Here is a 14760-nt window from a genome sequence, read left to right as displayed (position 1 = left end):
CGAGGAGAAGGGGGGGGGGGGGCGAGGGCTAGGGGGAGGAGTGCTGCCCCAGGAGAGGAGGCGGGGGAGGGATAGAGGAAGGAGGGGATGGATGGGTGGAGGGTGCTGCCTGGAGAGAGGAGCCGGGGTGGGGGGTAGATGCTGCTGGATGAGGGGGCGCTGATAGCCCTGGCGCAGCCCCCTCAGTGCGCCTGCTGGTAACAGAAACTGGTATTACTAGGGCAGATAGAACCACCTACAACTATTTGGAGTATGACTCCAACACAACCTTGGGAAAAAACTTTTAATGCAAATATTTAGCCACTGGAACATACAGATAAATAAGCTCAGGATCACTGAGAAAAAAATAAAAAATAAAAAAATCAAATAAGTATAATTGCCTATTTCATTTTAGTCCCAGGTATTTTCAAAATACTGAAAATAAAATGTACAAATTAACTGGTAAGCAAAAAGGAAACAGAACATACGACTTAAAACAGCCTGCAATAAAAATAAAACCAACAAGGACAAACCCTAATTATTTTATTTCTGTGTGTATCAAGACTACAAATAGCATTTAACACTTAATTTATTATTCCAATTAAGAAATTACATGTTCGATAATGGTCATTGTCTTAAAAGTGTCATTCAGTCCCGCACGTGGAAGGATATTGCTAATCGAGTCAGTTCGAGGGACAGCCCGGAGCCCAGCGGGGCTGCGAAGGGGAGCGGAGCGGGGGCCGGCGAGGAGGCCCGGCCTCACAGCCGCCGCTGCCAGCAGCCATGGGGTCCTGATAAAGTGCCGATTGCGCAGAAATGGCCCGCACTCCTCCCTAGGCGCGTGTGGGGACTGTCCCGCCTTCAAAGCAGCACCATTGAGGAAGCGGAGGGTGCAGAAGTGTGGCGGGTCACCCCAACATCCAGGGCAACGCCGCTGCCCCCGGACGAGGTGTTTGGTTCAAGTGACTGGATCGAGCTCAGCGTCTGCTCCCACGTCGTCACTTACGGTGGTCACAGACCCCTCTCCCCAGAGCTCTCCAGACAGAGTGGAGACACATGGTAAGACGGAGCCCTCCCCGCCCCACAGTAACAGCCAGACCAGTGAGGAGGTCCTCGGTGCGCCCTACAGGCACGCCGTCCCGGTGGGAGCCACGGCCTGGCGAGCACAGGACGCCACCGCCACGTGTCTCTTCTCCAACCCTCGCCCTCAGGGAAAGGCAGCAGGAGTTTGAACAATCAGGCTTGTAAACAGCTCAGCCCACGAGAAGCAGTGCCCCTGAGTCAGCACCCAACCCACAGTCTGTGAACAGCAGCAGCGCCCGGGGCCTGCCCAGGGCCCCTCAGCCCAGGGGCGCCCAGCGGAGGGCACTCACAGCCCAGGGGCCCAGCCGAGGGAGCCTGGAACCCATCACAACGCCAAAGCTGCATCTTTGGTTAATTTCACTGAGTTGCCACTTGTCTTAAAACTGTGTTCTTGGCAAAATTACTGAATGAGCCGCATGGCACATGACATGTTATTTAAATTTAAGTTACTTAAAAAGCAATGCCCATCTGAGTAAGTGACAGTGGCTGAAACCATGTAAAAAACGGAGGGCAGAAGAGCGGTGGGAGCCAGCCTGAGCGTCCTCGTGGGCTTGGGAGGGGCTACTTACGAGGCGGCGACACAGTTCTCTGCAGAGGCCGCTGCGCCGGGCTCAGCTCAGCTCGAAGCCCGCGGCGCACTCGATGGCGTAGAGCAGCTTGCTGCGCAGCAGCGCCTCGTCCTGGAACTCGGGCAGCTTCAGCAGGTTCATGCAGGTGCTGGCGGTGGGCAGCCGCTCCAGGTCGGAGCCGCCGTTGTGAATGCAGAAGGCGGGGTACAGCTCCTAAAAGACATCAGCCAGTGTGGCCTTCAACCAATTTTTTATTTTTTATTTTTATTTATTTTTTTAAAATATATTTTATTGATTTTTTTAACAGAGAGAAAGGGAGAGAGATAGAGAGCTAGAAACGCCGATGAGAGAGAAACATCGACCAGCTGCCTCCTGCACACCCCCTACCGGGGATGCACCCGCAACCAATGTACATGCCCTCGACCGGAATCGAACCTGGGACCTTTCAGTCCGCAGATCGACGCTCTACCACTGAGCCAAACCGGCTTCGGTGCCTTCAACCAATTTTAAAATGCCGAACACGACCCAGCTCCCCCGGCTCTGTAGTGACGTCATCTGCATCAACTCCCACCCACCCACACAGACGATGCCCTAAGCCCCGCTGGCCAGCGTGGCGCCGCCAGAGAACACACCCGGAGCCGGGACCCACTTTGACAGGAACACCGGGTGAGGCCCTGCCACACTGCACGTCAGCCGTGATGCTCTGTGTGTGCGTGATTCAGCACACGTCCTGTGATGGGCAGGACAGGCAAGAGCACAGCCCACAAACACGCTTCTGACCTCTGACCTCTGTGCATTCACCACAGTTACATTAAGCTCCACTTAAACAACATGTGGGATGTGAAACTAAAAAAGGTCTTTTTTTCTAATTATAGTTTGAATACGACTTTCAGTGTCTCTTAACAGGTCAGAACAGGATGGAGAGAGAAGCAGAAAGACCATGACCGTTGCCACCCCCTGAGCCTCTGCGTGCGCCGAGGGGAACCGGCATCTGCTGAGAAAGGACTGGGCAGCGAGCGCCGGGTAAACACGTGGTCATGTGACTGGGCGAAGGCAGGCGTGGATTTATTTTACAGCTAAATGCCACGTCTTGGTGTTTCTCTCCTAATGCTTGGAGTCTTCAGTAGGAAAAATGAAGCTCCTACTGAAACTGGAGTCGAGGGCAGCACCTCACGCATAAGTAAGCAGCACCTCGGCTCGGCGTTAATTCAGTGAGGGAGCCCCCATTGATTACGTTTCCTACAGCACTTTAATGATTTTTTGCCTGTAACAATCACAGACATTGAGCATATTAAACTTTAATTAGCTTTAGGTGGTGTTAGCTCTCCCACAACCTGGCACTGGGGTGTCAGAGCACAATCTGCATGTACACGTCCTCCTGCCAGGGCCTTGCTGCAGGCAGGCCCCCCCCCTCCGGAAACCCGCTCACCCGCTCACGGGAAAGCAGAGGAACAAACAGGAAGGTGATTTTCCCAAGGTGAAGTCTAACTTACGCTGAAAACTCTTAAACTCCACATGTAATATATTTCAGTTCACTGACAAGATCTAGAACAGGAAGCCTATCTCATGCGTTCAGAACAGCATTTTCCAGAATACAATGCACTCAATCATGGCTGCACAGGGATCACCAGCGACAGGCTGGGAAGGCTGGTCCGCACGACTGGACCCAGAGGCCGCGGCTGGTTCTCAGGAGCTGCACCCTGCCCTCCTCTTACTGACAACACCGTTGGCTTCAGCAGACCAGGCATCAGCAGAAATCCCTGGGCCTGGATTTTGTTTAATTTTCTTATTTGTAGGTTAGGTGTTGTTTAGAAATCAGAAGATACTGGAAGCCTGGTCTGTCATAATAAACTTTACTAGGAAGAACCAAGATGGCGGCATAGGTAAACACTAGTACTTCTGCCTCCCTCAACCACATCAAAATTACGACTAAAACACATAACTATCATCCAGAACTTCGTGAACGCTGGCTGAGTGGAAGTACTACAACTAACGAGGTAAAGAAGAAAGTGCATGAGACTGGTAGGAGGTGTGGAGGCACAGAACAGGCTGGCACACGGGTGCACCACTTTTTTCATCAGGAGAGAGGTACAAGCTCCTGCTTCCTCTGAGCTCCAGTGCCGGGCGAGACTCTGGGGGACCCAGACACATACAGGGAGAAACTGGACTGTCTGGCATTGGGGCAGGAACGTGGGGGCAGCTTTCTTCCAGATGGGGTTCCTGCTCTGGGACTTCCCCAGTGCAGGGCTGACTGGCAGCCATTGCTGTTTGCTCTGCCCTGGAGATTCCCTGAGACCCTGCCCTACTCAATTTACAACCCCACCCAAGCTTTGAGCAACAGCTTTTTGCATATAAATGGCCTGTCTTTTCTCAGCCTAAAACCTGTCAAACAAGCTGCAGCTGGGTCAGGGGGCCCAAAAGCTATCAAAAGAAGGCCCCCAAGGCTGGCATTTGCAGCAGCCTGCTTTGCTTCACAGCTGGGCCTTGTCTGGGCACTTCCAAACCCGATACAAAGAAGAGGAATCCGCAGATCTCTCTGGAGCTCCTGGTGGGGGGCCCCAGGCAGTGGCTGACTTTGCACCTCCTTGGAGATCCAATGTGTCTGTGTCTGTATGTGTCTGGGTCCCCCAGTGTACCCAGTGATCAGAGTAAAACCATCCAGATTACAACTCTTCACATCCATAAGTGACACACTCAAGGGGCAGACTCACTGAGCACCAAAGCCCCACAGAAGCAAGTCCTGTCCCATAAGGATGTCTCCTGCACAACAGCTCTTCCATTATAGACACAGCTGATTCTCACAGCGATTGGCTTGGAGTTCAAGTCCTCCCAGTGATACCAACAGCAATCAGGGCTCACTACAACAAGACTGTGCACACAGCCCACAAAGGGTTGCACCAAGAGTGCCCACCTCAGGTGATTGGGGAGGCTGAGCCATTGGGTCCTATAGGACACCTACCACACAAAGCCACGCTAAAAACTCAAGGAGACTTAGCAGCTACCCAGAACATAGAAACAAACGCAGGGAAGCAGCCAAAACTCGGAGACAAAGAAACATGTCACAAATGAAAGAAATGAAAGAAATGAAAGAAAGCAAACTACTGGATATAGAGTTCAAACCACAGTTATAAGGTTACTCAAGAATCTTTTAGAAACCTCTGTGAACTTAGTGAGACCTTCAAGGTTCATAGTGAAAATGCCAAAAAACTGGAAAAGGACCAGTCAGAAATTAAGCATACACTGACTGAAATAAAGAATAATAAACAGAGATCCAACAGCAGACTAGAAGATCCCAAGAATCAAGTCCAAAGATTTGAAATATGAGGAAGCACAAAATACCCAACCAGAAAAACAAAAAGAAAAAAGAATCCAAAAGTATGAAGATATTGTTAAGGAGCCTCTGGGACAACTTCAAACATACCAACATCCAAATTATGAGGGTGCCAGAAGAAGAGACAGAGCAAGATATTAAAAACCTATCTGAAAAAATGACAGAAAAATTTCCCTAACTAGTGAAGGAATAGACTTAGAAGTCCAGGAAGCACACAGAACCCCAAATAAAAGGAATCCAAAGAGGAACACACCAAGACACATCATAATTAAAATGCCAAGGGCAAAAGACAAAGAGAGAATCTTACAAGCAGCAAGAGAATAACAGTTAGTTACCTACAAGGGAGCACTTATGTGATGATCAGCTGATTTCTCAACAGAAACTTTTCAGGCCAGCAGGAAGTGGCAAAAAATATTCAAAGTGATGAACAGCAAGAACCTACAACCAAGATTACTCTACCCAGCAGAGCTATCATTCAGAATTGAAGGTCAGACAAAGAGTTTCACAGACAAGAAAAAGCTAAAGGAGTTCACACCGCCAAACCAGTATTATATGAAATGCTGGGGGGGGGGGGGAGGGAGAGAGGAGGAGGAGGAGGAGGAGGAGGAGGAGAAGGAAGAGGAGGAAGAGGAGGAGGAGGAGGAGGAGGAAGAGGAGGAGGAGGAGGAGTGGTGGTGGCGAGGGCCTGGGGTGGGGTGGGAACTGGGTAAAGGGTAGCTATGGGGGAAAAAAGAGGGACATCTGTAATAATCTGAACTATAAAAATTAAAAAAAAAAAAAAATTTACTGACAGCCCTAACCAGTTTGGCTCAGGGGACAGAGTGTCGGCCTGTGGACTGAAGGGTCCTGGTTCGATTCAGGTTGGGGGTATGTACCTTGGTTGCAGGCACATCTCCAGTGGGGAGTAAGAGGCAGCTGATCGATGTTTCTCTCTCATTGATGTTTCTAACTCTCTATCCCTCTCCCTTCCATTCTGTAAAAAATCAATAAAATATATTTAAAAAAGAAAAAAAGAAAGTTCCCAGATTCAATTCTGGTCAAGGGCATGTTCCTTGGTTGTGGGCACATTCCCAATACAGGAGGTGCAGGAGGCAGCTGATCGATGTTTTTAATTCTCTATCCCTTTCCCTTCCTCCCTGTAAAAAAAAACCAAAAAAAAAAAAAAAACACCCAATAAAATATATTAAAAAAACAAACAAAACAAAAACTTTACTGACAAACTCACTGGATGGCAGCCCGGCTGGTGTGGCTCAGTGGTTGAGCGTTGACCTATGAACCAGGAGGTCACAGTGTGATTCTTGGTCCGGGCACATGCCTGGGTTGCGGTGCTCAGTCCCCAGTGAGGTGCGTGCAGGAGGCAGCCCATCAATGATTCTCTATCATCATTGATGTTTCTCTCTCTCCCCTCAACCCCCTTCCTCTCTGAAATCAATAAAAATATCTTTAAAAACATTACCAATGACATGGAAACCTTCGTGCACAAGAATTTAATTGTCGCCGCCATTTGTGTCACTGGATGAGAAACGGTTCCACTGAAACCCTTTCATTAGCCCCTTATCTGCACATGCACGTTTCATTTGATCTGTCCTGCGCTCCAGGTCCCAACACAGCACCACCTCCCCCCGTTTCCCCGCTCGAGTGCCCACGCTCCAGACCCACCAGTGAGGGGGTCATGCTCCCGGCCCGGGGGTTGCCAGCACAGTGGCTCCCCAAGCCTGTTCTCTGGCCGTCACCGTGGTGACCCGCAGGTGTCTGTCCTGTGGCTGAATGTGAACCCGTTTCTGGGACGTGTGTCTCATGCTGCGTGCCTCCCCTCCCTAACCCCTCGCAGAGTGCCTCCTCACAGCCCGCAGGAGGCCGAGGCTGACAGGAGCGCAGGGGAGGGCCGCCCCGCCCCCTCTTCCTCTGACCACTCAGCTGCGCTTGGAAGGGGCTTGTGTTTGAGGGGACAAGCAGGAAAGGCACTTCCTCTACTTACCCTCAGACAGGTCAGGACAGAAACACAGACGCTAGACAAGGGTGCCAACGTTAAGCACTGATAACTGTGGTCCGTGCCCTCTGCCCAGCTCTTACAAACATTCTACAGGTGTGAAGTGTGCACTGAGGCACGTGTCAAAACCGCTCACAGTGGGCGCCTGGGAACCATGTGCTTCTGCTCGCACACCTTCTCCCCAGACAGAGCCTCCACGTTCACCCTGCCTCCCTCAGCCGGGCTGCAAATAGCCCAGGACGCACGACAGACCTGGAGGCGGCAGCTGTGACAGCCAGTGCAGTGCTGGCGGGTGTGCCGGTGGGCTCACAGCCACTGCGCTCACCAGACCACCCGCAGGCTCCGCGGGACACGGGGACACGGAGCCCCAATGGACGTGGCTGGAACACCGCATGGACAGTGCTCCTGACGTAGCACAAGGTGATACGCCGGGTGCCACCAGACACTGCACACCAACGCCATTTCCCTGACTCCAAGTGCCTGTGCCAGAGCCCACGTGGCACCCGACTGCCTTTCTCAGTCACAAGGGGTCTTAAAGCAAATGCACAAAGCAGTACCTTAAACCCCAGGAGAGGGGGCCGGGAGCAGCTGGTGACGAACTTGAGCAGTTTGCGCTTCTCCTCGTCAGTGAAGCCCTCCACGACGCGCCAGAAGGCTCGGATCACAGGGTGGTCGGCGGAATAGCCCCCTAAAAAGTGACACGTTGTATGAAAGAGCAGCGGTGCGCAGGGGTCCCAGGGCCCTACCACAGGGCGCCACACGTCCCCACATGGTGGTGGCAGCACCTCTCAGGCCCGCCGGGGGGACGGCAAGTTCAGAGGGACAGAGCCTTTGGAGGGAGCCCTGCGTCACAGGACCGCGGGGGCTGAGCTCCGGGAGCTCCGCTGGGAGTGCCCTTGGACCCGCAGGAGCAGCCTGAGTGACAGGAGCTGCAGGAAGGTGGCCCGCTGCAGGGCAGGCCTGGGCTTTTCTCTGTGACAGGGCGCTGTTCGCCCGCCTGATGTCAGCGTCCACTCGCTTTATCACCTGTGGCCGACAATGAGCCCACTATTCTAAACTGGAACGTCTGCTACTTACAGCTCTTAATCTGCTTAAGTGCCTCCTAAAACAGAAGTAATTGCCTTATATTGTTCCCTCATTGTTAATATACTACAGAAATAACATCAATAAAATACCGTAAGTGCATTAATTGGCACTGACATGAATAGGATGCTATTTTAACCCCATTCACTGGCACAGCCGCCATCAGCGAGGGAGTGAGCTGGGTAGAAGGGGCTGTACTTCCTGGCGGGGGAGAGGCTGACCTGGCTCTTTTAGACTCAGGATCCGAGTGGGGGCCATGCGCCCTCAGATTATCTCCTTTACACACACAGGAGAGTTCAAGTTCAGATCAGTGGGAAGACACATGCACACATTTACATGTACATGAATAAAAACGTGACCTATTTATATAAATGATTTTAGCAAATTGATAGTTTGCAGCCATCTACACAGCCCCGCTTTAGGACATTTCCAGGAACCCCACGCGTGTCCTCAGGGATACTTTACACGGAATTCTTCCTGCAAGACGAGAACCTTCCGCACAGTCCATTCCCAAAACCTGTCGAGTGAGCCTGAGGAAGGAAGGCCCAAGCGGCACTCAGAACAGGAGCAGAGGTGACAAGCTGCTTTCGCTTTAAAAGCTGCGGTAAGACAATGTACCACCTCCACGGAGGCCCTCTGTGCCCAGCTCTGGGGCGCTCACACAGCTGGTGCTGGGCACCGGGGCTGCTCTTTCCAGCCAGCCCTCCCGGCCCGGCCCTCCCGCCCACTCCCAGGCTCTCACAACGTGCCGGTCCTAGGCACCGTGTCCTTTGGTGCGTGCGGCTTCTTTCCCTTGGCATAATGTTTCCAAGGTCTCTCATGTTGGAACACGTATTTGAACTTCATTTCCTTGTAAGACAGTCCTCTCCACTGTGTGCACAGACCATGCTGCCTGTCCACAGGGGTCGTCGGGGCTGCTTCCGTCTTGGCCTATTGGGAACAGTGCACACGCCTGCCCGGCTGTTCTGGGTCTAGGTTCTGGGAACCACCGACCACCTGCGCGGTGGCCACGTCCTGCATGGGTATGTTTAGAACGCGCTCTCACAAGCCAGCCTGCCTTTCCATTTCCGAGGCAGCTTTTAAGCTTCCAGGCGTTCATGTTGAAAAACTCCAATCCCACCGCATTTTTCTGGGCTGCGCTCTGGTGCACATCTTGCCTAATCCAAGTCAGGGAGACCTTCTTCAGTGTTTTAGAGCACATGTGTCAAACACAAGGCCCGCGGGCCAAATCCAGCCCGCCAGGCCTTGCAATGTGGCCCGCACCACGCTGTCATCACTGCACTCCGCTGTCAGTTTATGACATTGTCAGTTTATGACTGTTCAGTAAACCATTCGGCCCGCGATTTAGGCTGGATTTTAGATTTTGGCCCCTTCTCTGATTGAGTTCGACACCCCTATTTGAGAGGCTTCCCCAGAGGTCCGCGATCCGGTTATGTCTCTACACATGGTGTGAGGAAAGGTCTACGTTCACACTTTTCTACATATTATCTTTGCATCATCAGACAGGCAAACATCAAACGAGAATATCAGGAAGATCTGCTCTGAGCTCCAGGATGGTCCCACTGACCGTCAGTGCGGGTCCCTGGCCAGCACCGCCATGGGGCTTCAACTCTGCCGGACACAACTGCTTAGGCTGCTGAAGGCCCTTTACATCTCCACGTACAATAGGTGAGCTGCTGAGATTTGATAGGGATCGCATTAATTTGTAATTAATTTGCAAGAACTGCATCTCGACAACTCTGAGTCTTCCAATCCAAGAACGGACTGTCCCCCATTCATTTAAGTCTCCTGTAAACCATGTATAAGTCAGCACTTACTTTGCTAACTTGCATTTTATTCATTTTTGATGCTCCTTTGCATACAATTGTCCATCAGAATAGAATTGCTTCCTGCACATGGATCTACACTACAGCCTCCTGGCCTTGCTCTTCAGCTCCCATGCATTTCTCTGGTCACTCATCTGTGTGGGTTTACTCCTTTCGCTTCTCTTTTCCAAGCTGGAGGTTCCTTTCCTCCCTCCTCCCTGTCCCTTCCACTTGTCCACCCGCCTTCCTGCCCACCTGATCACCCACTGTACTAGCTAGGACCCCCAGCACATGTTGAGTCAATGTAAAAGAGCAAGGATCTTTGCTTCGGGCGGAGCATTCGGCTCCCACCACGCCGCCGCAGGATGGCAGTGGTGAGTTTTTCACAATGTCCTGTACCAGGTTTAGGAAGATCCCTTCTAGTCCTGTTTCCTGAAATTTTTTTTCCTGGGAGGAGAGGCTAAGATGCTCAAAAGCTGCAACTACTTTTTTCTTTTTCTTTGCATCCATTGCGATGATGATATGGGTTTTGTCCATTATGTTACCAATATATCAATACATTTTCAGATGCTAAGTTAATCTGATATCCAGGGGATAAGTACTCTTTGATTTAATCATTTTTTATGTGCTGCTGGATTCAGTTTGCTAATATTTTGAGGATTTAAAAAAAAAATCTAGGTTCATGAGGAACATTAATTAAGAATTTCCTTTTTAAAAAATGTTTTTATTTATTAAAATTGATTGAGGTGACATTGGTCAACATGAACATATAGGTTTCAGGTGTGGGTTTCTATATTACAAGACCTGTATATTTTCTCTGCCTTTGATATCATACTAATAGTGCTCTTTGTGGAGAAAAAATCCTCCTCACTCCACCATGCCTCTCAGGACCACACAGGATATGCTTCTATGGCTAAAATATTATTCTTTTTAAAAAAAAATGTTTTTATTTATTTCAGAGAGAGGAAAGGAGAGGGAGAGATAGAAATATCAAAGATGAGCTGAAACTGGTTTGGCTCAGTGGATAGAGCATCAGCCTGTGGACTGAAAGATCCCAGGTTTGATTCCAGACAAGGGCATGTACCTTGGTTGCGGGCACATCCCCAGTAGGGGGTGTGCAAGAGGCAGCTGATGGATGATTCTCTCTCATTGATCTTTTTAACTCTTTATCCTTCTTTCTTCCTCTCTGTAAAAAATCAATAAAATATATATTTTTTAAAAATCAATGATGAGAATCACTGATCGGCTGCTTCCTATACGCCCCCCAGTAGGGGCTGGAGCCAGAAATCCAGGCATGTGTCCTGACTGGGAATTGAACTATGACCTATTGGTTCTTGGGTCAACACTCAACCACTGAGCCACACCAGCCAGGCATGCTTACAAAAAGCCCAGGCTGGGTAGCTCAGTTGGTTAAAAATCATGCCCATACATTAAGGTTGTCAGTTCAATCCCTGGTCAGGGCACATATAAGAATTAACCAATGAATGCATAAATAAGTGGAAAACAAATCAATTTTTGTTTTGTTTTTTCCCCCTTTAAAATTAAGCAATCAATACAATAAATAAAATAGAAAAAAAAGTACAATGAAGAAAAATCACCTGTAATTTCATTACTTATAAATGACCACTACCATTTTATAAAACTGAAATGGATTAAAAATTTTCTTGATTTTAAAAAGTAATACCTTAACTGGTTTGGCTCAGTGGATAGAGCGTTGGCCTGAGAAGTGAAAGATTGCAGGTTCGATTCCAGTCGGGGTTGTGTGTACCTTGGTTGCAGACACATCCCCAGTGGGAGGTGTACAGGAGGCAGCTGACTGACGTTTCTCTCTCATCAATGTTTCTGACAATCCTTCTCCCTTCCTCTCTGTAAAAAAATCAATAAAATCTATCAAAAAATAAAAATAAAAAGTAAATTATGCCCAGTGTATAATCAGAGAATAGAGAAAGGGAAACAAAATTTTAAAGAAGCAAAAATGATTTCAAATCTCAGAACCACTTATATTTACTTTTATCTTATTCAACTTTAATTAAGTTGAATCTAAGTTAGGGGTGTCGAACTCAATCAGAGAAGGGGCCAAAATCTAAAATCCAGCCTAAATCGCGGGCCGAATGGTTTACTGAACAGTCATAAACTGACAATGTCATAAACTGACAGCGGAGTGCAGTGATGACAGCGCGGTGCGGGCCACATTGCAAGGCCTGGCGGGCTGGATTTGGCCCGCGGGCCTTGTGTTTGACACATGTGATCTAAGTGGTCATAAGACATCTATTTTCTGATAGATGAAATACTTTAAGTGTTCATGCACACGGTAAAGGCAGTTGCAGTGGCTCACAACTGCAATCATTAAAAAAATTTTTGCCGAAACCGGTTTGGCTCAGTGGATAGAGCGTCGGCCTGCGGACCTAAAGGTCCCAGGTTCAATTCCGGTCAAGGGCATGTACATTGGTTGTGGGCACATCCCTGGTAGGGGGTGTGCAGGATGCAGCTGGTCGATGTATCTCTCTCATCGATGTTTCTAGCTCTCTATCTCTCTCCCTTCCTCTGTGAAAAATTAATAAAATATATTAAAAAAAAATTTTTTTTAAATTGATTTCAGAGAGGAAGGGAGAGGGAGAGATACATTGATTGGTTGTCTCCCCAAGGGCTGGGGAATCTGCAACGGAGGTTAAGTGCCCTTGACAGGGAATCAAACTCATGACCCTATGGTCCTTGGGCCGATGTTCTAACCACTGAGTGAAAACTGGCCAGGTCCATGAGGTTAAATTTTTGTTGTTATTGTTAATCTTCACCCAAGGATATTTTTTCCTTTGATTTTTTTTAGAGACAATGCAAGTGAAAGGAAGAGACACACTGATAAAAATGATGTGAGAGAGACACATGGATTGGTTGTCTCCATCACTGCCTCCTTCACTCCAACTGCAGACGGGGATTGAGCCTGCCACGGAGGAAGGTGCCCTTGACTGGAATGGGACCGCAACCTTTTAGTCCGTGAGCCAAACCCACTAGGACCATGGAGTTAATTTAAGAAACCAACAAACATGTTTTTATTGACTCAGAGAGAGGAAGGGAGAGGGAAAGAGAAATTGAAACCACTGAGTGAGAAACATCTATCAGTTGCCTCCTGCACACTCCTTACCGGAGATAAGCCTGCAACCCCAGCATGTGCCCCAACCAGGAATGAAACTGGAGAGTGCGTGGTGCACGGAATGATGCTCAACCGAGCCACACTGGCTGGGCATGACGAGGCTAAATTAAAAAAATTTACAAATGCCCAAAGGCCACCAACTCCCTCTCTGAACAGCCTCCTGTGGCTTTAGTTTGATGACGAAGGTTGTTGAGCATCTTTCAATGTGCTTATTGGCCATTTGTTTATCTTCTTTTTGGTTTCTCACTTTCTTGAAAGGCAGTAACATTTAAGTTTAATTTAATAAAAATAAAGATTCCAACAAGGCCCAATTTTTCGTTTTTCTTTTCTTGCTGGAGGGTTTTGGGCTAGCACAGTTCTGAAGAGGAAAAGCCTAGAAGTGCCCAATACCCGTGAGTAGAGCTAAGAGGACAGGCGGTGAGGAGGAAAGCCCCACACGACGCAGAGCAGTGCGTAAGGACGAGGGAAATGGAATGGAATCTGCACGTAAACACATAAAGGCACCAAGAAGAGTCATAACTCACGGCGGGAGGGGAATGGAGAAACGTCACGGTGGGCCTGCTATACACTCTGGGTGTGAAACCCACATTGTTAAAAATGTGTTAGCTACGAAAAAATGTACACTGGAAACCACCGTGCCAACATGGGCACTGGGGACATTTCCAGGAATAAACAGCGTGTGGTGGTAACGTACCTGAGTAGTTGGTAAAGGACTTCAGGTCCTCTAGACTTATGGGAACTTGTGCACCAGAAATCAGTACCTGAAACAAAAAAGTAATTCATAAACCAGGAGGCCGGTGTGCGGAAAGCCATGTTACGCCAGGCCCAATGCCCAGGTGCCCGCGGGCACGGACCTGAATCTCTTGCTGGTCGAACATGCGCAGCCACTCCAAGTTGACCACGTTGGCCAGGCCCTGCCGGAAGGCCAGGCAGTGCTGGCGGATCTGCCTGTTCAGCCTGTAGTCGGCCACCAGGTGGATGTATGCGATCCGGTTCGCGCTGGTGACAGGGATATCCTTCCCGCCGAATTTTAGTTCTACTACCTGTGAACATTAAAACAAGGGCTCAGCATGCACACACAAGAACCAGACAGAACACTTCCATGGAAACGGCTGGTGCTGCCGGTAAGCGGGTCTAAAAAGCAGCATGCACCTGGAACCCCACATGTGACTGCAGGCCCAGGCGTCTCATGTGCGTCTCAGCCCAGAATCAAGGTCACTGACCACCCTGCTGTCTCCACAGCACTGAGGACTGAGGCGACAGCAACCATGGCCCTTTCATTTAGAAATTAGAGGACCGTGCGCCTCTCAGGCTAAACAACTAAGTAGGGTTAATGAGAGGGCAGGGCGGGGCGAGGATAAAACTCCTGACTCCACTGTGGGGCGGGGCAGAGTTATCCTCCATTAACTGGACCCTAGCCCAATCAGGATCAGCTAAAGCAGTGACATCACCACCGGAGTAAAACCCCAGGGCTTGGCGAAATTCTCTCTCTTCCGTCATGCTGCGGGAGTGAGTGGGACAGAGCCCATGCTAGCATGGAAGAGGCTCTTTTGTTTATTGCATCGTACCACCATCCCTGGTGGTCCTTGGGGATCACAAAGTCTGGGCATAACATTAACATCGTCACACTTGCCCCGAGATGTCCGTGTTGTGGGGCATGTCGCCTGAATGTGGAGCCCGCCCAGCTCCACAGACACTGCATTTCGCAGTGGCTCAGAGGCTGGGCTCTTCCGCCATCCTGGGCTCTCCTATTCCCATCCCCAGAGCAGCTC

The 14760-nt window shown here is 49.6% G+C and overlaps 1 protein-coding gene across 3 annotated transcripts in view; it reads right to left on the bottom strand.

Annotated features, from left to right (window-relative positions):
- Window positions 1-505: 505 nt before the first annotated feature.
- The window catches only part of UBE3C (ubiquitin protein ligase E3C), a 108791-nt gene continuing 94536 nt past the window's right edge, over window positions 506-14760 (bottom strand). Inside the window, exons 20-24 of one of the 3 annotated variants that reach the window (XM_084897495.1) lie at window positions 13843-14031; window positions 13683-13749; window positions 7510-7640; window positions 6188-6231; window positions 506-1844 (exon numbers count right to left, since the gene is read on the bottom strand). In XM_084897495.1, the coding sequence (XP_084753621.1) occupies window positions 1769-1844; window positions 6188-6231; window positions 7510-7640; window positions 13683-13749; window positions 13843-14031 (507 nt within the window). In that variant the 3' untranslated portion in view covers window positions 506-1768. The remainder of the gene's footprint in view (window positions 1845-6187; window positions 6232-7509; window positions 7641-13682; window positions 13750-13842; window positions 14032-14760) is intronic. The other 2 variants (XM_084897494.1, XM_084897493.1) reach the window with 2 other exon arrangements.

This window comes from Pipistrellus hanaki, assembly GCF_964339955.1.
Source record: "Pipistrellus hanaki genome assembly, chromosome: 10".
Taxonomy (NCBI): Eukaryota; Metazoa; Chordata; class Mammalia; order Chiroptera; family Vespertilionidae; genus Pipistrellus; species Pipistrellus hanaki.
Note: the sequence above shows the minus strand (reverse complement) of the source record. Positions and strands in the feature narration are given on the sequence as shown.